Source organism: Pelodiscus sinensis, chromosome 4 (genome assembly GCF_049634645.1).
Source record: "Pelodiscus sinensis isolate JC-2024 chromosome 4, ASM4963464v1, whole genome shotgun sequence".
Taxonomy (NCBI): domain Eukaryota; kingdom Metazoa; phylum Chordata; order Testudines; family Trionychidae; genus Pelodiscus; species Pelodiscus sinensis.
This window is the reverse complement of record NC_134714.1, coordinates 7,816,155-7,836,597: the sequence shown is the minus strand read 5'-3', so window position 1 is coordinate 7,836,597 and position 20,443 is coordinate 7,816,155. Positions and strand designations below refer to the sequence as shown.

Genomic DNA, 20,443 nt, shown 5'->3' with positions numbered 1-20,443 from the left:
TCGAAATATCTACCCCTCAGAGTAATTTGAAGTAATTACTCCCCAGTGCTTCCAGGGGCTCCAAGTCGAGGTAGTGCAGCCACATTAAAGGTAGCCTGCCTCAGACTAATTTCAAAATCATTTCCTAGTGTAGGCATGCCCTAACGTAGCTGGGCCCAGATCCAGTACCTGCTTTGAAGAATTGCTTCTGGTATTGTAGATTTGTGGTAGCTCTGAATGCTGTTTCTGTGCCACTATCTTTAAGGAGCATGAATACTTTTCTGAAAACACACTGTGCTGCTTTTATTGCAGTGCAATACAAATAAGGAATTTCAGATTGCAGCAATTGCTGAAGTGGTGAGCCCAGCTGGGTCTTTTTGTTATAACAATGAAGTGGATGAGCAATACAAACACTCATATAGTGTGGGTAGATGGCAAATACTTAGAACTCCTAGAGTTTGTTGCTGCTATTTCACTGCCAAATGAAATCCCACAAAATTAGACAATATGGCAAAAATAGCAGGTCAAGTAAGGCTCAAAACTAGTTTTGCTAAAACAAACCTCTTAGGCATCAAGCCATAGTATAATTCAGAAGACACAAGTATAAAGAAAGTAGAACAGTTTATATACCTGGGCAGCATCATATTGGCTAATGGAGACTTCAAGAAGGAAGTGACATCCAGGATAAGAAAGGCATCCCCAGCTTTTACTAGACTCAGCAAGATATGGAAATCAAAGATGAACAACACTAGTACAAAACCAAGGATTTTTAATGTAAATATAATCTCAGTGCTAGCGTACGGCTGTGAGAGCTGGACATCTAACAAAATATTAGACAGTAAACCAGATGCCTTCGAAAATAAGTGCCCAGAAAAGTCTTTCTGGTTGGAAAGACTTCATGCCCAATGGAAAGAGCTGAGAAATCACTGACCAGCCACTCATTAAGATGTATTTGAGGCATTCACAGTGCATGCCAACCCACAGATTCCCCATGAGGCTTTCCAGTGGAAACCATCATTTCTTCTCATCGGTTGGTGCTGAAAGAGAAAACTAAGAGACGGAGCAGGGAGGGCAGAACAGTTGATCTCTCAATACCCTAGAGCAGATGGAAGCAGCCGCAAATGACACACAGGAATGGAAGAGACTGGTTTCCCGCCTGTGGAGTGAGAAGGATGTAATAATGTGATAAGATGAGCTATTTGCATTCAAATGTGCATTTCCCCGTGGCACCTTTCTGGTATAGAATGAATAGCTGGATAAACATTCAAAAAAATCTAAGGAAGACTGTAACAAAAGCTGAGCTGTGCCAATGTCTACACTGAAGACAACTCTGGTTTGTAACTAGGTCATGCAGTACTCATCCGGCCCTATTACATAGTCCGTGTTTGAGAAGTATCTGCTCAGCAACCTTTCCACAAAAAAGGTCACATGTCAGCTGGGCTCACATGCTCACAGTTGTCATACAATCTAGTTAGTTTTTTTCCAGAATAAACTGGGCCAAGAAGAGCAGCTAGCCATCCCATGCTGCCTGAGAGAGAGATCTCCCAAAATTCACAGACCAGCCACATTGAGGCAAGGTGTTCTAAGATGCTCCGTCACACAGAAAGCTAGAAGGGATGGTTATCAGCCAAACTAGTTTCATTAGCAGCCCTACAGAAAAATCTCTTATGGCTGCACAAAGAGCTTTCTGCCTATGTTAACCATGTTAACTGGACCTAAACCTGTGTAGGGCCAATGATACTGTTCGTGTACAATGAACTGAGTAGGGAAGGGTGGGTTTGTGATTAAGGGCCTGGATTGAGACTCAAATCTGGGTTCTGTTTCTGACTCTGTCTTCGTTTCCCTGGGATCCTGGCCAAGTCCCTTCTGGTGGAATTTTAGAGGCATTTAGGATTGGTCTAACTCTGCTCCCATTGAAATGAATGATAAATCTCCTATTGATTGCAGTGGGAACCAGGGGCAGCCCGTGAGCCTAGGCGAGCTAGGCAGTTGCCTAGGGCGCCGCTGTCCCGGGTTCCCCATGATGATGTCATGGTCATTGACGGCCGTGCAGGCAGGGCCTAGCTGCTGCAGCCGGCCTCGGGCCGCTCCTGGTGGGAACTGAGCTAAGTCACCCATATTCTTTGTGCTTCAGAACTCCACTAGGGATGTTAAAAATACTGTAATAGGGTGAGTGTGTAACCGCTGAGGTTACACGGTTGCTCCCAGCGAGGCCTTTTGGGAGTAGGGCCACCAGCCCCTGCCAACCCAGCTCCCAGGAAGGAGGCTTCATTGAGTGTAACCAACATCTTTTTAAATAGGAGCATCAGGCAATAACTGTATCATCTTCCAGTTACTGTAACATAGAACAGCAGAGCACTCGTCTCAAGTCTCTCGCCAGCCTCGTCTCTGAATATTGTTGCAGTGATCATTCAAAGTGTGATCCCCCATGATACAATACTATACCATAGTTTTCTTTTTGGTTTTTCCTTACGAAGTATATTTAAAATCAATATGGTCTCTAATTTGTATTTCAGTACCACGTCAATAAGCTATCGATCATGTCCTCAGAAAATCACTTGAACAACAGTGATAAAGAAGTTGACGAAGTTGATGCTGCCCTTTCTGACTTGGAAATTACTTTAGAAGGTGGTAAAACATCAACGATTCTGGTAAGAGTTAATGACTTCTTGAAGTTGAATACACACATGTGATCAGGCAAGATTGTAAGTTTGCTGGTGAAACAGCATTCCTACCTTGGTCCCTTCGTATTTGTCTCCTCTCTATATTAAATAGCCCTAATCTTTTTAACCACTCCTCAGGTGGAAGTCTTTTCCATGCCTCTAATCATTTTGGTTGTCTTTCTCTGGACACTGTTTCTGCTTATTGGGTTTGAGAAGAGTTGATTAGAATTGAGCATTGCAACCCTTTTTAAATCCAGTACATTAATATGAAGACACGCTAGCAGGTATAGTATTTTTGGCATTGTGCTCTAACCCTTAAGGCAATTCTGTGGCCAACACCTGTTATTGAGCTGTCCTGAGATGATTTCATTGAGCTGTCCTGAGTATTATACCTCCTTTCTCTGGCCTGATAATTTACAGTTAATTTAGAATCCACTGGCATGTATCAGTAGCTCAAATTGTTTGTTCTAATGTGTATCCCTTTACACTGAATGTTACCTGTCATAATGTTGCCCAGTGAGCTAGCATATATAGGTCTGCCTGTAGAAATAAATAAACAATACATCTCTGACTATAGCAACAAACTGTGAGGAATGAAGATTTAGACTCTAGTCCAGACTAGACCACAAGCAAGTCAGACTGGCCTCATTAAGCTTTAGCTTACTCCAGTGAAAAACCCTAAAACGTGAGCCATTATACATGTGAAATACAGCAGTGTCAAGGAAAACTCAGATGAAAGGCATGAATTTCTGTTTCTTCTACTTGCTTAGAAACTATCCAGTTCTGAATATAAATAGTTTTTCTTCCACTATTCCGTAATTAGTGGACAATGCTCTACAATGCAAAAAGCAACCACCATGCAGCTTCACTTGTAACTTTCATAACAAGTAATTGCGAAAATATAATATGGATGGTGGTTTTGCCCTTGGGTAGTATAATAGTGTAGTCTGTGATCAGTGAGCGCTTGACGTTTGACAGTGAAGTTTTATCAAGTTTTTTCCTCCTCATAACTGAGGAAATTGCCTTTGAGTAATTGCGTGGCATTGTCTTGTAAATTGAATCACTGTTCCCAATGCCCTCCCTGTTTTTGGACCCTCCCATCCTAGAACTGACTCTTGTATCTGGCAGACAAATCAAATGAGTGATCTTTTATTTCCAGGGTGACATCACTTCGATTCCTGAGCTTGCTGACTATATTAAAGTATTCAAGTAAGTACTAATGGGAAGAAGTGCTTGTGAAACTAATGTCAATGAATCATTAATCACTGTTGTCCATAACTGCTCTTCTATCCGACTGTCTGGATTCTTAGCTGCACATGACTGTTTCAGTTTTGCCATGTGTGATATAGCATTTAGCACATTGACTTCATAAGCACAATCTAGCTAAAATGTGATGGTGCTTTAGATATTAAAACCTCCTGTTTATTTCCCTAAGGATGTAAAAGGTTAACTGGTTACCTGGTAAGCACTCGGCTTAATGGAATGCTTACCAGGTAATAGGGATGTGAAAGTGTAACCATGGACACGGTCACCCGATGAGTTTGGGCTCATTGGTTAATCTTCACACTGACAGGCAGCCTTCTGGCTCCTGCCTGCCCCTTTCCCTCCCTGCTCTTGCGTCTGTATCAGAAGCAGCAGCAGGGGGAATGCAAGCAGGAGCCAGTGTGCGCAGGGAGCTGTTTATTTAAGATTGTGCCAGTAAGATAATCAAGCTATCCTAAAATTAGAACCGTGTGTCACATAACTAGAAATCTTACTCGGTGCTTTTCTTGGTCTGAGAGACTAAATGAATAACAAACAAGTGGCCTTCTAATCTGTCTGTTCTTTTCTGGTTGCCAGCGGGAGCAGGCTTGAGTTAACGGCGGTGCTCTTCCCTGCTCATGCCGTGCTCTTTTAGTTACAAATTGGATCATGCTAGGTGGAAACTGGGAATAGTGATGTTTGGATCTTGACTAATATTTTGGCAGTCATGGCTGTCTCTTGCTATTCAGTGTCTGCTGCGCTAGGGAGATGATGAAAGTTCTGCAATCTGTGCATCAATTTCAATGAGACTTCAAGGGTTAGGAAGAGCAACTGTATCAAAACAGTGTTGTAGTTTACCTGTTTTTTGTATTGGGTTGTTTTCTTAGCCTGTCACTTGCTTACTGAAATTTTTTGACCATTTTTAATATATATTTGTCCAGTTAGCTATAGTACCTGACAGACTGTGTCTCTATGATATGTTTTGATTATTACAGCACAGTTTCAGGGCCCATGTATGTATGTGGATTCTTTTTAAGAGGGAAAGTTTTAGTTTTTTATACGGTTTGACATACTTAATTGTTAATAAAAAGGCATAACTTGGGAAGCTAGCTGGCTGGCTAACTAAAGTTCTTATTGTAGGACAAACACTTTTAATCTTTTGGAAGGCGTTAGTCTCACTAGACTCCCTTGAATCCAGGTGCCTGAGGAAAGAGGGGCATGAATATTTAAATTGAATCTTTAATACACAGGAGTTAGATAAATCTTTAAAAATCTATAAGGCAAAGCACTAGGTGCTGTAGGATCCAGAATTTTCCAGACCTTGCTCTAATCATCCTTTTTGTCTGCCTTTGAGTTACGTCATCTACTTCATGTTAAATAGCTGCATTTCAGTTAGACGTGTTGCTGCAGTTTGGGCAAACTGTGGTTTAGCGCTGCTTCTTTAGCCTTCCACTACAGAAATAGCCAAGTGCATTTTGAGATGCTGACAGTGGCTTCTGCTCAAGCTGCTACTCCTTGACAGGCAGCAGATGATGTAGATTGAAACCAACATTTGTTCCTATGGTCATCTGGTTTCCTAAAGAGAATGTCTTCAATGTAAAGAACTCTCCTCACCTATAAAGAGACTAAAGTATATTGTGAGGAACATGAAAAAAAAATAGGGCCAGGCAGTATGTTATAAAAAATACATTTAAATGACGGTGTTTATAACTTGGCCCAATCTTGGATGGGACACGTCCTTTGCATTCTTTGGGCATGTTTCACAGGGTAGAAGTTGACAGAAGCACAAGACTTACCTCACCCTTAGCAGCCTGATGACTAAGCTTAGTAGCCAAAGGGCCCCTCCTTGCCCCTTGCAGTTTAAAGGAATTAAATGAGTGTTGCAAAGGGAAATGTGGTTCAAGACACTCAGACAAAAGATGGAAAAACCTGCTTGCTCTTCTCTGGCCAGAAGCTGAACATCTGAAAACTGATTGAGGGAGAGACTTAGAAATTGAGCCTTCCCATAACCACACACACACGGCTGTTGTCGTGTCTTAGGGCACGTCTAGACTACATCCCTCTGTCGAAAGAGGTATTTAAATGAGGCAAATGAAACACAGATTTAAATATCCCGCACATCATTTGCATATTTGCGTCCGATCGCTGTTTTGAAAAAAGATATTTCGAAAGTGAAACCGCAGACTAGATGCGGTTCTTTGGGAGGGGGAAAAACCCTTTTTCAAAAGATCCTGTACTCCTGAAAAAATGAGTGTGGGTTCTTTTGAAAAATGGGGGCAGGGCGGGGTTCCAAAAGAACTGCATCTAGTCTGCGGTTTCACTTTTGAAATACCTTTTTTCGAAACAGCAATCGCATGCAAATATGCAAATGAAGTGCAGGATATTTAAATCCGCGCTTCATTTGCAATTTCAATTTGCCTCATTTACATCCAACCGGTGACGGCAAAATATGAATAAGATCAAATACCTGCTCATCCAGAAACCAAAATTTCACTTAAAGATTTGGGAACAAATCATTGAGACAGCTGAGCCTTTGGCTATATTTTTTTCTCCCCCAGCTCTGGGCTTCCTTGTAACTCTTCCCCCACATTTCTGGACTTTCTTACTCCCTACTCTCTTTAGACTTGACAGCAGGAGTCCGTTGTCTTCATGCTGTTTCCTGGGCACTTCCTCTTTACATTTCACATGTTGGGAATTGAACAAGTGCAGTTCAAAGTTAATTGAGAGCCATAGTTCTCTCTAGCCTTAAAATGGAGGACACTGAACTAGCAGAGAAGTAGCGGGCCCAACAACAGATTCTAAAATATGAGGGAGAGGAGTGTGAGTAAGAGGAAGGGCCTGGTGGGAAGTTAAAAAGAGAAAATCATGAGAGCTACACTAGGTGGTGAAATGGGAAAGCAGGAACGCAGTGGGAGGACAAAATAGGTGCGTTGGTGCTTTAAATATTATGCGGGACTGAACCTCCTAAACCTTTTTTGAAGTTCACCTATTGGCAACTTAAATACTTGCTCCGCTGAAGTAAAATGTAAAATCTGGTGGGGTGGGAATTAACATTCTGTAGGTTTCACCCCTGTGGATGGCAGCTTTTACATCTCCCTGTGGCTTGGTGGAACAGAATTTCCTGTAGGGCTTCTGTGGACCAGTAGCCAATTGCCTGATTGAGCGGCCAGTTGTGGTTCCAGCGTCCATTCCTCCCACAGAGAGGGAACCGAACCCTTTCCCTGAATAGACCCTTTTGTATAGGCAAGCAAGAGAAACAACTGTAGTAAGTCATGTGAAATCAGGTATCTAGAAGAGACAGCATATGGTTGGCTGCTGATTTTTTTGTTAAACAGCTATCATGATTTTTAATTAAATATCAGAGCATTAACTTTCAAAATATTAAACAATTTTGTTTTTAGTATACGAAAGAAACAACCTTTCTCCATGATTCATGGACACTTCTTTCTATAGGCATTAGTAGGAGTTACCCTGACTCTTGTCCCCTTTGGACATCTGTGGATTCAGGAGTTCACGTTTGTAACCTTGTTTTATTTTTCTTGAACAAAATCTTCTCTGTAAGAGTGTAATGAAAAGAAGCATGCAAGTAATGGTGCAACTCAGTTAATGATCCAGTAGGATCACTTGTGCACCAGTTTGTTTACTGTACATCATTATAATGTGTGGGTTTTAAACCCCGCTGAAGCAAGATTTAATTGGGGAGGTGAGCAAAAGGGGAAAGTTACATATCTGGCTTTCTGAATGCAAGAACTTGAATACGAGGGCATGTTCAAGATACAGAAGATCAGCTGAAGGAGTCCATCTACCACAGTGTCCCTTTAACTAAACACTATTATGCAAGGAACTTGTAGATTTAATGTAGTAAAATCCTCATCTTGTCTGGCAGGCCTAAGAAACTGACACTAAAAGGTTACAAGCAATACTGGTGCACCTTCAAAGATACATCCATTTCCTGCTATAAAAGCAAAGATGAATCCAATGGGACTCCGGCTCACCAAATGAACTTAAGAGGTAAGGATGTGTGTGCCATTCAAGTAACATTATTCAACCAAATCTATTAATGTCCCCTTTTATTGCCACATTCCTTTTATTTTGTTGAACGCTTCAGATGTCAGTCCAGTGTTGAGTTTTAAAGGGAAAATAACAGGTGTCGGATATAAAAATACATTACTAAATAAGTGATTGCAATAATAACATAAACAGTGCTGTGTGGATTGGAAGCCTCATGATAACATTAGCCTGTTTTCACACAGTAGAAACATTCAAAGTTCATTGTTGAGACCCATATTTATTTTAATTAATGGTACATGTGTCTGGCTTTTAAAGTGAAGCAAAAATAAATCAGTGCATATAGGCACTATATATTTTGTAATTCTGTTTTTTGTGATGAACTTACTGAAATAAATACCCAACACTTAAAAACAAGTTGAGACTTCAGCAAATGGGTTTTAAGTAGAAATATTTTCTCTTCAAATGCAGTCTTTTTTCACTCTCCTCTGTTATGTAAGCACACGAGCCGTGCTCAAACACATTCTGCAAGACTTGCACGTTGCATTTAAAATTCCTAAGGCTACTGGCCTTTCTTGTATTCAGAGGTAAACTATTCCAGCTCAGATGGCTATGGAGCAGCAGAAACTACTGACAGATTTAATTTCTTACCATGGAAGCAACAGACAGGCTGCCAAATGATCTCAGACTATAGTTACGGGGATGTGTAGCTTGGAATACCTTTTTGGGAGTTTTTGACGTCGCTACTTCTGACTGCATTTTAAAGGAATCTTGGAGACCAATTTGAAATGAAGCCCACGTTAGCTTGGATGTTTTCAAGAAACTGGTGCTCTCAAAATGCCTAATATCTAATATAAATATTTTAAGATTTTTTCAGCAGCCAACTTTGAGGGAAAATACCACCTCGCCACTAAAGATATAAACAGTACACCCTGAACTCACATAATTTTTACAAGATGATAGCTTTAGATTAGTGACATACTCTTGACATTTGGTTTTGCTGCCATAGGAGAATTACTAGTCTATTACTATTTAAATTTTGGTCTGTTTGAGGGGAAACGAAGAATCGAGCAAATTTTACAATCCCAAATATAATTGAAACTTGTGTAGTATTTTATTATTGTTCTCCCTCAAAATAGATCTTGCTTTTCATTGTTCCTTCTATCAGTGTGGAGATGATTCATCATAGAATCTGAAATGTTGTAGCTTAGATTGTAACATAAATAGCTAGCTAAATCCCGCAATGTGGTCGTCTTTTCTCTGCAGTACCACACCCTTTGCAATCAGGGAGATAGCTCTGGTTTTGGATGCATGACATGGGTTTTGTGCCTGACATTCATATTTTTCCCCGCTGATATTCCTTAATTATTTACCTCCTTTAAAAACAAAGTATAGTGCACAGTCTTCAATCAGGTTGTGTTGTATCCTATCACTGGAACACTTTTAATACCAGTGCACTGGAGTGGTCATTTTTTTAGAGCATGTGTATCTACATACAAACTAATCACTAGCTCTTTTATTATAGGGTGCGAGGTTACTCCTGATGTAAACATCTCTGGTCAGAAATTTAATATCAAACTTCTGATTCCAGTTGCGGATGGTATGAATGAAATCTGGCTTCGCTGTGATAATGTAAGTCTGTGATTGGCGTTGTGTTTTCTCTTTGCTCTAATGTACTCCTCCACCATGCCTTATGTCTTGATAGGGGGGATGTAATGTGCAAGACTGGCCCTTGCTCCTTTTCCTTATGATCTGTTGTTATATCCCACACTTTGATTAGGTTTTTGATTCTTGTAGTGTTTCAGTTTGATTCCTGTACTGAGAAATTCCACAGAGCTTTGTTTAAACAGAAAAAAGAGTTGCCTTCCGATTGAATGCCCCTTTCCCTTTAATCGCAGGAAAAGCAGTATGCACACTGGATGGCAGCCTGCAGGCTAGCCTCCAAGGGCAAGACCATGGCAGACAGTTCGTACAACTTAGAAGTTCAGAATATTCTGTCATTTTTGAAGATGCAGCATTTGAATCCAGATCCACAGTTAATTCCAGAACAAGTCACGGCTGACATTAATCCAGAATGTCTAGTTTCACCTCGCTACCTGAAAAAGTACAAGAACAAACAGGTACTGGCATTTTTTTTGTTTTCCAGAAATCTTGCTTTTGACCCAGAGAATGAAATCCTGGCCGTGTTGTTGATGACAATCGTTCTGTTATGTCAGTAGGGCCATGTCTACACTTAGAGATTATTTTGAATTTTAAATTCGACTTACGGGTATTTGATTTTACATGTTCAAAGTTCTGTGACTTACAAGTTCGGGAATAGCATTATTCCTCATGAAAAGCAGAGCTGCAGAGTTTGAATTCCACGGCCCCTTATTCCGGAATAACAGGCTTGGTAGTGCGGACACATCGCTTAGAAAATCAAACTTGAGGAGCTAATTTTGGACTAAGGTCCTAGTGTAGACCAGCCCTAGGTGACTTTTGTGGGGTTAGGATTTCATCCTAAGTACATAAAATATGTATGCACTTTAACAGAATTTGACACACTTACTGCTTAAATCATGTGTAAATCTAATTTGTTGTTTTGATCTAATATCTTGGTGCATGTCATCCCTGTGATCTTAATTGTTTTATTCAGCGTATGAACAATGGGGAAGGAGTCAGTTTTATGCACATTTTTGAAACTTTTTTTCCATGTATCATATTAGGAGAACATCTGCACATTAATACATTGGTCAGTTCTGTGTGTCTCTTAATTTTAATGTAATGGGGTGTTTGTGGCAGAGTAAATCATCATAAGGAATTGATTTTAGTTCAGTTTACTTGTACAAAACTCACGAAGAAATCTTTGGGATTCATTTAGGTTCCCATTATTTACAAAGTTTTCCATGCGGGCTTTGATGTAATATATTCTCTATGTATTTTATTTACACTCTTCCAACATTTGTAAATACTTTAAATAGCAGCCATTGAAAATAAGCATTTTTAAAGAACTATGACTTAATTTTGAGTGGTAATCTATATCTAGTCATTGCCTGGTAAAACCAGTTTATTTCTACCACAAAACAAATACATGAGTTGCACAACGTTACACAATATCTGGCTAAAGAATAACTGAAGCATTGCTCAGTGTCTCTCTAATGCTTTAATCAACTCAAGATATTGATGGTTAATCTGTAGTTAAATTACTGCATCTGAATCTGATCTCTGGAAATCAGAAGGGGATTTGCCATGCAGAGAAGTGGGAAAATGTAGCTATTTATTGGCACAGTATGATTTCCTGGCAGTGGAATTTCATTTTCTATAGCCTTATTGTTCTCTGAATAAGCCTTTATATCCATGGGGATGGGGAAGGAGTGCACATATAAACCGATTATAACATATAATGCATTGTAGGCTTGAACATACTAAAATAGACACCTGGGAAAACATTAACTTGTGTTATTTATCTAGTGTGTTTATATCTTAGTTGAGAAGCAATAGGTGCAACACTGAAGGTAGAAGATAGCAGTCAGAGAGGTGTAAAAAAAACCAGCCCAACAATTCTGAGAAGCCAGAGAATCCCATTCAAAGATTAGTTGAGTATAAAGAGAGCCTTTCATTTAGAAAGGCAGCAAGAATGCTCTGCAGTTTTTGCTCCCTTTGCATTTTATTACTTTCCTCCTCCTTGGTCTCCTGGAGGTTGTGTAAGACTGCATTAAGGCTGTTTATCCCACAGCATCATGTGAGGAGGGGGTGGGGGAATGGAGGATATGCTGCCCTCAGGGAATTCATGGAATGTAGTTTACCAGCTAAAAACACCAAGCTATTGCAATATATTAACTTGAGGGCAATTTGGGGAGGGGGGAATCTTCTCATCAAGTGCACTCTTATCTGAAATGTACATTTTACAATATCCATTGATCCATGAAAGATAAATGTCTTCACAGACCCATACAGTGTCATTATTGGATTAGGGATCTCAATAGGTCAATATAGATGTTAATGTGTCTTTGATCATGTTGGTTATTGTATCAGCTGGATACAGTTGGTATGCTTAGGGAGGTGGTGATAGATACAGCAACATGGATGACTGTTTTACAAACCAATCTCTAACTCAGTAAGCACACAGCTGCTGCCCATGTCACATCCTCTCCTCAGGTAGCGTTGGATGTGGTCCACAAGGTACAGGTTGAGAACCACTGCAAACCGATTCGTGCTTTTACTATAAATTGACATTTGCAATATCATAGGATTGCAAGTGGCTTTAGGAAGTAATAAGACAGAAACATAAAAGCAAATTGTTTAGACTCATAGGGTACGTCTAAACTACATGGCTCCGTCGATGGAGCCATGTAGATTTGTTGTTTTGGCAAAGGGAAATGAAGCGGCGATTTAAATAATCGCGGCTTCATTTAAATTTACATGGCTGCCGCACTGAGCCGACAAACAGCTGATCAGCTGTTTGTCCGCTCAGCGCGCTAGTCTGGATGCTCCCCTGCTGACATCAAAGCCCTTTGTCGGCAGCCCACGAGGAACCTCATTCCACGAGGAATAACGGGGCTGCCGACAAAGGGCTTTGATGTCGGCAGGGGAGCATCCAGACTAGCGCACGGAGCGGACAAACAGCTGATCAGCTGTTTGTCGGCTCAGCGCGGCAGCCATGTAAATTTAAATGAAGCCGCGATCATTTAAATCGCGGCTTCATTTGCCTTTGCCTATGTGTCTAATCTACATGCCTCTGACAACAGAGGCATGTAGTCTAGACACAGCCATAGTGTTTAAATAGTAATGTGTGAATTGTTTTTGTGGCATGTACTCTGCCTAGAGCAATGAATTTATGTGGTCTTACATCTAAGAAACACTTAGTTCAATATAAACTGAAGGCTGCATTTACAGTGTACGGTCCTTAGTGTAGTTGTATCTTCAGGAAAGAGGATGCATAAAACAGATGGTGATTTTAACTTTCGAGAATCTTTGTAGTCACTGAACTGTATTGAGCATATTTTATTTTTTTTAATGCAGTCTCCAAGAAGAATATTTTCTTCATATTGGGAGTAACAGATGCTGCTGTTTTTCTAAATAGTTTTGCTCACACTAAAGCAGGGGAAACTTGATTCTCATTCAATCAAAGACTTTGAAAGAAGGGAGAGGGAGGGGATTTTCACTCTATTCTTATCTTTGGCCACTGATGGAATTTGGAAATGCCTATAAAACGTAAATCATTCTAGATGAATGAGACATTCCTAATTTTTGATGTCTGTAGAATGAGGGATGGTTCTGTTTCCTTATTCCCTTTTTCGAGCTTGCATTCACTTTTTGCTGTTTTTCCTTCCTAAGAAAATTTGCACGTGTTTTGCTTGAACTTCAATTTGCAGATAATTTGCACTTTTTTCTTTGCTTTGTTGCCATATTTCTGATTGCTTTTTTTTTCTTTCTGCTTCCTTTTCTTTTGTTCGCATTGTCATCTACAGCCAGGCTATATAAGAGATTTGGTAAGTGACAGTAAAAATAAATGTAAAATAGTTTAAATCCTTTTACATGGAGTGTAGTCCTAAAAACAGAACACTTAGAGGAACATAACTTTCAGTTTTAATGATGATCCCCAGTGATTTTATGCTGTCATCATAAGAATCCTTTATACTAGAAATATACATTTCAGGAGTTGATTCTCTCATTGTGCATTGAATGGTGTCCAAATCATTTGCATCTAGATTCATGTCTGGTATATAAAAGTAATACCCCAAAACTGTATAGTGGTGCTCAGGTAAAAGCAGTTCCATATTTATCCTTTAATTAACCATAGCAAGAATGGCAGCTATTTTCTGTGACATACTCCATTTCGTGTCTGATAGTGTATGACATAGCGACTCCATTTCGTGTCTGATAGTGTATGGCATAGCGCTGCAGTTGAGAACCTGCAGAACATCTGTCTGAGTGTAATTGACCTATGAAAATTCCCAACGGGGAGACCTAATATTTTATGCAGGGTGGTGTGCGTAGGGGGTTGTTGTTTTTTTTGGGGGGGGGAGGGGTAGAGTGGGAAGAGGAGAGAGTATACCATCTCAAGCATACAATGGTAGCCTGAAGACTGTCTAATTACATTCAGATCACAGCGAGGATATTGGAGGCCCATCAGAATGTAGCTCAGATGAGTCTAATTGAAGCCAAGATGCGATTTATTCAAGCATGGCAGTCTCTACCGGAATTTGGCATCACACACTTTATTGCAAGGTCAGTGGTTTTGTTAAGTAGTAAGGTAAAAATTCATGTATGACCATGTGGATTATTGTCTTTTTTATGTAAAGCTACCATGAGAGATTCATAGCTGAGAATAGAATGTCAATTGCCATTTTAAAAGTTAACCAGTTAAACACTACGTATAACCAGTTAACCCTGGAGCAGCCTTTGCTGGCAGCACGGCGGACCTAGCTGAGCTGGAGCAGCCCATGGCGGGCTCAGATGCGGGGGCTGTTTCGACCAAGCCGGGCCTCCAGTTAACCCTTCACAATCCTAGTTGAGAACACTGTAGATGAGACAGAAATAACTTCTGTAGAATGCTCCAGTTTGTATAATTATGACTTCACACACAGTTATTTGCATGCAAAACTTAGAATTCTATTTAAACATCGTCAGAAGAATTTTAAGCTATTTCTGCATTTATCGATCCTCTCTATAGCTCTGAAGTAATACGTTGCATCAGCACTTGCAAGAAAAATGTAAATTACATTGGTTCAGCTGGTTTTATGAGTCTTTTCAATAGCTGAACAAAGAACATTTCTGCATAGGTATAAGCTTTTACCTTTCATATACCCAAATGTCACAGATTCCAAGGAGGCAAGAAAGAAGAGCTGATTGGAATCGCCTATAACAGACTGATAAGAATGGATGCAAGCACAGGAGATGCAATTAAAACATGGCGATTCAGCAACATGAAACAGTGGAATGTGAACTGGGAAATAAAAATGGTAAGGCCACATCTACAGAGCTGGGGAGATGGTTTTATTTGCCCAAGTGTCCATTGTAAGGCATCTTTTTTATAAAAACTACATGTGACTTATAAGAACACACACAGCCTCAGGGGTTCTCCTGATTTTGTTGTATGGGACACTGCTTGGTTTCATAAACTATTTCTCTTTCTCTCATTTAAGTCCAAGATTTCTGTTTAAACTACTTCTATTTTGTGTAATATTTTTTTAGTACAATTCAGTCTTTTGAGAGCTAATTCATTTATAACATCTTAAAGAGGGTTTCATATGCTATAAGGAATCTAATTAAGATTATACCACTTAATTGGAAATAACAGTCTCACATATTCCTCAGGTGGACTTGGTGATTGTATAGATTGGGTGGCTGTGTGTCTTGGTAATCTAATAAAGTTTTCTGATTTATTTTTTTATTTACCCTATATTTAGGAAGATGTTGTTTGGCTCTATTTGTATAATCAGTGTTTACTATTTGGGAACCACTCAGTGAAAAGTCTCCTTTTGACTTCACCGGGAAAATCTTTAAAAACTAGTTGGTAACCCCTTTTTTTTAAATTTTTCTTTGCTAAGCCCCAGGTAGATCCTTATTACAAAGCAGATGTTTCCAGTCTGTGTGCAAATACGCAGTCCAAGATACCTAGGCAAAATCAAACTTCTGGGCTAAGAGAGTAATATTGTTCTGCTTACCACATACAGTTTAAATGATCCAGGTTTTGTTTTGTTGATTTAGTCTTCACTTTTTTATTTGCAACCCAACTTAGAGTTTTGTGCAACTAATGGCCGTCAGCATAAGATGCTGTTGGTAGGGATGTGAACAACTAGTCGCTTCTCCTTCCCCCCCCCCTTTGCTTCCTCTATCAGAAAGAGGCAACAAGTGGGGGAGGGGAGGAGAGTGTGCTTCAAAGTGGCAGTGCCGCATGGAGCCCGGGGCCAGACCTGGGGCTCCACATGGTACCGCCACTTGGAAACGCCATGTGCAGCCCAGGGCCAGCTGGGTAGTCAGCAGCTGGCACGGGCTGTATGTGGCATTTCAAAGCATCCGTGCCATGTGGAGCTCAGGGTCTGCCGCTTTGAAACGCCACGGGGAGCACAGAGCCAGCAGGGGACTGCATGAGTTCCCCATTGGCCCCATACTCTCCACAGCGCTTTTGCCTTTGAAGTGTAGCAACAGCCCTGGGGCGTTTCTACACTTCAAAGGCGGAGGCGCCTTTATCGACTAATCGATTAGTCCATGCAAACTGCATCAACTATTCGATTAGCCAGTTCATCTAAATTTAACATCCCTAGCTGTTGGGTAAATATTGAGCTGATCCTCTAGCCAGCTTTAACTCGTAAATGTATAAATTCCCACCAGCACTTTGCAGGTGCGATGCAGATATAAAACTTCCCACTGTAGAAGATTATTTGAAGGTCACATGCCTTTGAAAACCCAAGCACAATTAGAGGCTGAGAACTGAAAATTAGGGCTGTTGATTAATCACAGTTTAATTACGTTGTTAAAGAATAAAATAACAATTGAAAACTATTAAATACTTTGTCTGTTTTTCTACCTTTTCAAATGTACCCGTTTCAAATACAACGCAAAATACAAAGTGTACACTGCTCACTTTATTTTTGTGTATAGATATTTGCACTGAGAAAATTATAAACAAAAAAATAGTATTTTTCAGTTTATTTCATTCAAGTATTGTCATGCAATTGTAATGCTGACAGGCGGAACTGAACCTGGGACCCCTGGTGCTTAATGCATGAGCCTCTACCACATGAGCTAAAAGCCAGCTGGCTCGCAACTGAGGGTATGTCTAGACTACATGCCTCTGTCGTCAGAGGCATGTAGATTAGGCTACCCGACATAGTAAAATGAAGCGGCAATTTAAATAATCACCGCTTCATTTAAATTTACATGGCTGCCGCGCTGAGCCGACAAACAGCTGATCAGCTGTTTGTTGGCTCAGCGCGATAGTCTGGACGCGCGGGTGGCGACATCAAAGGTATTTGTCGACCACCCAGGTAAACCTAATCCCTGATCAGCTGTTTGTCGGCTCAGCGCGGCAGCCATGTAAATTTAAATGAAGCGGCGATTATTTAAATCGCCGCTTCATTTTACTATGTCAGGTAGCCTAATCTACATGCCTCTGGCGACAGAGGCATGTAGTCTAGACGTACCCTGAGACTGTAAAGCAAACTCATTCTTCCTCTCTGTCAGAAGTCTCAGTGCCACTAGATGGGACAGCACACCACACTCACTAGGTGTGTGGGTTACACAGTCTCTTTATTGTGAAAGTGCAATTTACAAATGTAGATTTTTTTTTGTTACATAACTGCAGTCAAAACCAAAACCAGGCAAAACTTTAGCACCTACAAGTCCATTCAGTCCAACTTATTGTTCTGCCAGTCACTAAGACAAGTTTTTTACATTTTCTGTTTTATTTTTAAATGACATTATATTTTGTGCATAATTCTACATTTGTAAGAGATTGCACAACAGTACTTGTATTAAGTGATCTGAAAAATGCTATTTTGTTTTTACAGTGCAAATATTTGTAATAAAACTAAATATAAAAGCAAGCACTGTACACTGTATTTTACATTATAATTGAAACCAATATATTTGAAAATGTAGAAAACTTTCAAATACTTAAAATAGTATTCTGTTATTTAACTGCATGATGAATTGCAAGATTGATCATGAGTTTTTTAATTGCTTGACACACCTACTCAAAGTATGTTCCAGTAGCTTTTTAATTTTGGGGAAGTTTGTATTTTTTTATCCAGTTCTTTGAGTCTCAGTATTCCAGAATGTTCAGACCAGATGCTTTGCAAGGAACGTGTTGGCTTCACTTATCTCAGAGTTTGTCTGGTGTGGGCTAACCTCAGTACTGGCATCAAGAGTTAATAAGTAATATATCACTGAAAGCAGATTTTTCTGAAAACTCAAATGAGAAACTTCTAACAGAGCCACAATAGACTTCTTGGGAAACTAGTAAATGGATTGGGGGGAATTCTATCCCCTAATAGTCCTTTATCCAACATTTTCTCTCTTCAGAAAATAAACACAGAAGATTAAATATGAAACTTCAAACAGTTGTTTGCTACAAGGGAGATTTATTCTGTCAGGGTAAAGAAAGTTGGTTTAATTTACTTTGACCATCTTGTTTATCCTAATCCAGTGTGTTTTGCACTATAGGTTACCGTAGAGTTTGCAGATGATGTAAGGGTGTCCTTCATTTGTACAGAAGTGGATTGCAAAGTGGTTCATGAATTCATTGGTGGCTACATCTTCTTGTCAACGCGAGCAAAAGATCAGAATGAAAGTTTAGATGAAGAGATGTTCTACAAACTTACCAGTGGTTGGGTGTGAGTTTGATGAACTATATACTGAAAGAAACCCCATGGCCATATTAATATTTAACTTTAAAAGCTGTTATTTGAAATATGCTGCTTAATAAAGTAAGCTTGAAATGTATCTTTTTTTTATCATGGAAATTTTTGCATTACCAGACCAGTTAATGTATGTGCACTAATGAGCACTTCCGTTAATCTGCTATGACGAGGCAGTGTGTGGGCTACATAATGTAGCAAATTCTGCCTTTGGTCTGTAGACACGAGACCCAACAGGCAGGTCACAATCAGATTTGACTGACGTAAGCTAACCAAATTATAAAGAGAACTCTAAGCCATCTACTATAAAGCTATCCAGGGCTTAAACTATATGAAGTCTATTTATCATGTTTAATGCATGTTCTTTTTGTTCGTTTTTTTTATACTGTAAATTTGACCTCATTTTTTTGAAATCCTCCTTTCTTTGGGTAGAATTTTGATCTCTATTTTTACACTACATGAATCAGAACAATTGCAAATGCCTGATGTTATTTTGAAGATAGTTTTTTGGGGCCTTGAAGAACAGTCCTCTGTTAGTCTGTTTTAGTTAGTCTATTTGTTAGCTTTCCTTTTGATAATCACTTATATTGTCCTTTTGTTTTATTTTACACCGTATTGTATTACAACACTTTTAGTATTCACCAGCATATTCACTGTCTGCCTATGATATGCAAATTTTTTCATTACAATATGAAGTAAAGGTCTATGAAGTATAGGTTTTGTGTAACTTATGTAAAAACACAAATTTTATAAAATTGTACAGTTTTTTTAACTAGTCTCACAAACCAACTAGAATATTGCATAGATCTAGTGTATCAGCATTAACTAGATAGTGCTTTTAAAAGATATGGATAGCAATTTAAGGGGGGAAATTGCCATACAATACATTTTTATCTAAGTTAAGTCTGACTTAATTGTTGTGCCACAATGTCCTTATTAACTCTAATGCCTGGGGTCAAGATGTCCCCGTATGTTGCACCAATGCAGAATTAACACTAATAATAAGGGAGCTCCTGCCCCACCCAATGCCAAGGAATAACCAGTATTGTGCTCAGATAGTCTGTGGTTTAAAGACTATGTATAAATGCATTTTATTTTAAATAAAAGCTAACCCTTTTATTTAAGGTTTTGTTTCCACTTCTCATTCCTGTGCTTTGTGTAGTGTAATCTTAATTTCAGACCATACTTATGAAATGTACCAGCACATCCTGTAGGATTTCACGGGTTGTCACTGTAGCCGATATCTTCACAGTTGAATAAGAAATCAGATCTTGTGCTCTGATCCCATCCTAGCCCATAAGCCAAGTGTTATTTGAGTGGGTCAGAAACTAGAAGTGGTAGGTAGCACCCTTCTTCTCCAAACCACTGCTGAACAGATACTGCAGCATGGTATTGGAGGAGAGGGGGGATTTTTGCTGATAGAACGTGGTGGTGTCTTTCAGACGAAATGGATGTCTTTGCTACACTCACGATCAGCTTGTCACTGCTTCAGCGGTCACTCAAGTTGTGTCTCTAATTCAAGTCCCATCCCTAGGACTGGGTGCACAAGGGTGCAGTGAAGTTTGAGCTGGCTGGCCAGTCATAGGATTCAGCCTAAAACCCGAGTCAGAGTTGGTGAGTTGTGCTAATGCAACCTATCTGTAGGTGGCTAGCTCCATTCAAATGCCACTGATCCTCCAGTGCCTTCCTGCAGTTCTCCTGTGTGACAGGCACAGACGAGTCCTCCCACAACTTATTGGCCAACAATTCACAGGGTCGCAGCTTCCACAAACAACCATGGGGTATGTCCCTAAAAGGCCTAACATCACAAATGGGTGGGTACCGCACCAGCGTGGATACAGCAGCTCTAGTGTTATTTCCCACTGCAGCCACACACTCAAGTTCGGAGCGACTCCGGTGCAGAGAACGGCGTTAACTCTGGAGCAAAGACGTACCCTGAGGATCCTGCAGCATCAGCCAATGGGTTATGTGTGTGAACCCCACCGTGCCACCTCCCTAAATACCCCCTGCACTTCCCTTGGGCTGTCGTGGTCTTTTCTGGTCTTACATGGACACGTTGCATTGCTGCATGAGGTGACGGAGCTGCTGCATTTCAGAGAGTCACCACTGATCCTTGAAAACCGCTGATCCATGCTTTGTGAGTGTTCATTATAGTTTGTGACGTGCTAGAGCTCTCAGTTCCTGCCTGCTGCTATGTTTACAGCCACC

The 20,443-nt window shown here is 40.1% G+C and overlaps 1 protein-coding gene across 7 annotated transcripts in view; it reads left to right on the top strand.

Annotated features, from left to right (window-relative positions):
* FERMT2 (FERM domain containing kindlin 2) overlaps positions 1–19,359 on the top strand; it is a 119,165-nt gene extending 99,806 nt beyond the window's left edge. For 5 of the 7 annotated variants that reach the window (XM_006116318.4, XM_075926218.1, XM_025181329.2 and 2 more), the window contains 9 exons: positions 2,496–2,630; positions 3,802–3,851; positions 7,771–7,895; positions 9,418–9,524; positions 9,791–10,012; positions 13,343–13,363; positions 13,978–14,102; positions 14,695–14,836; positions 18,042–19,359. In XM_006116318.4, the coding sequence (XP_006116380.1) occupies positions 2,496–2,630; positions 3,802–3,851; positions 7,771–7,895; positions 9,418–9,524; positions 9,791–10,012; positions 13,343–13,363; positions 13,978–14,102; positions 14,695–14,836; positions 18,042–18,215 (1,101 nt within the window). In that variant the 3' untranslated portion in view covers positions 18,216–19,359. The remainder of the gene's footprint in view (positions 1–2,495; positions 2,631–3,801; positions 3,852–7,770; positions 7,896–9,417; positions 9,525–9,790; positions 10,013–13,342; positions 13,364–13,977; positions 14,103–14,694; positions 14,837–18,041) is intronic. The other 2 variants (XM_075926217.1, XM_075926214.1) reach the window with 1 other exon arrangement.
* Positions 19,360–20,443: the final 1,084 nt, after the last annotated feature.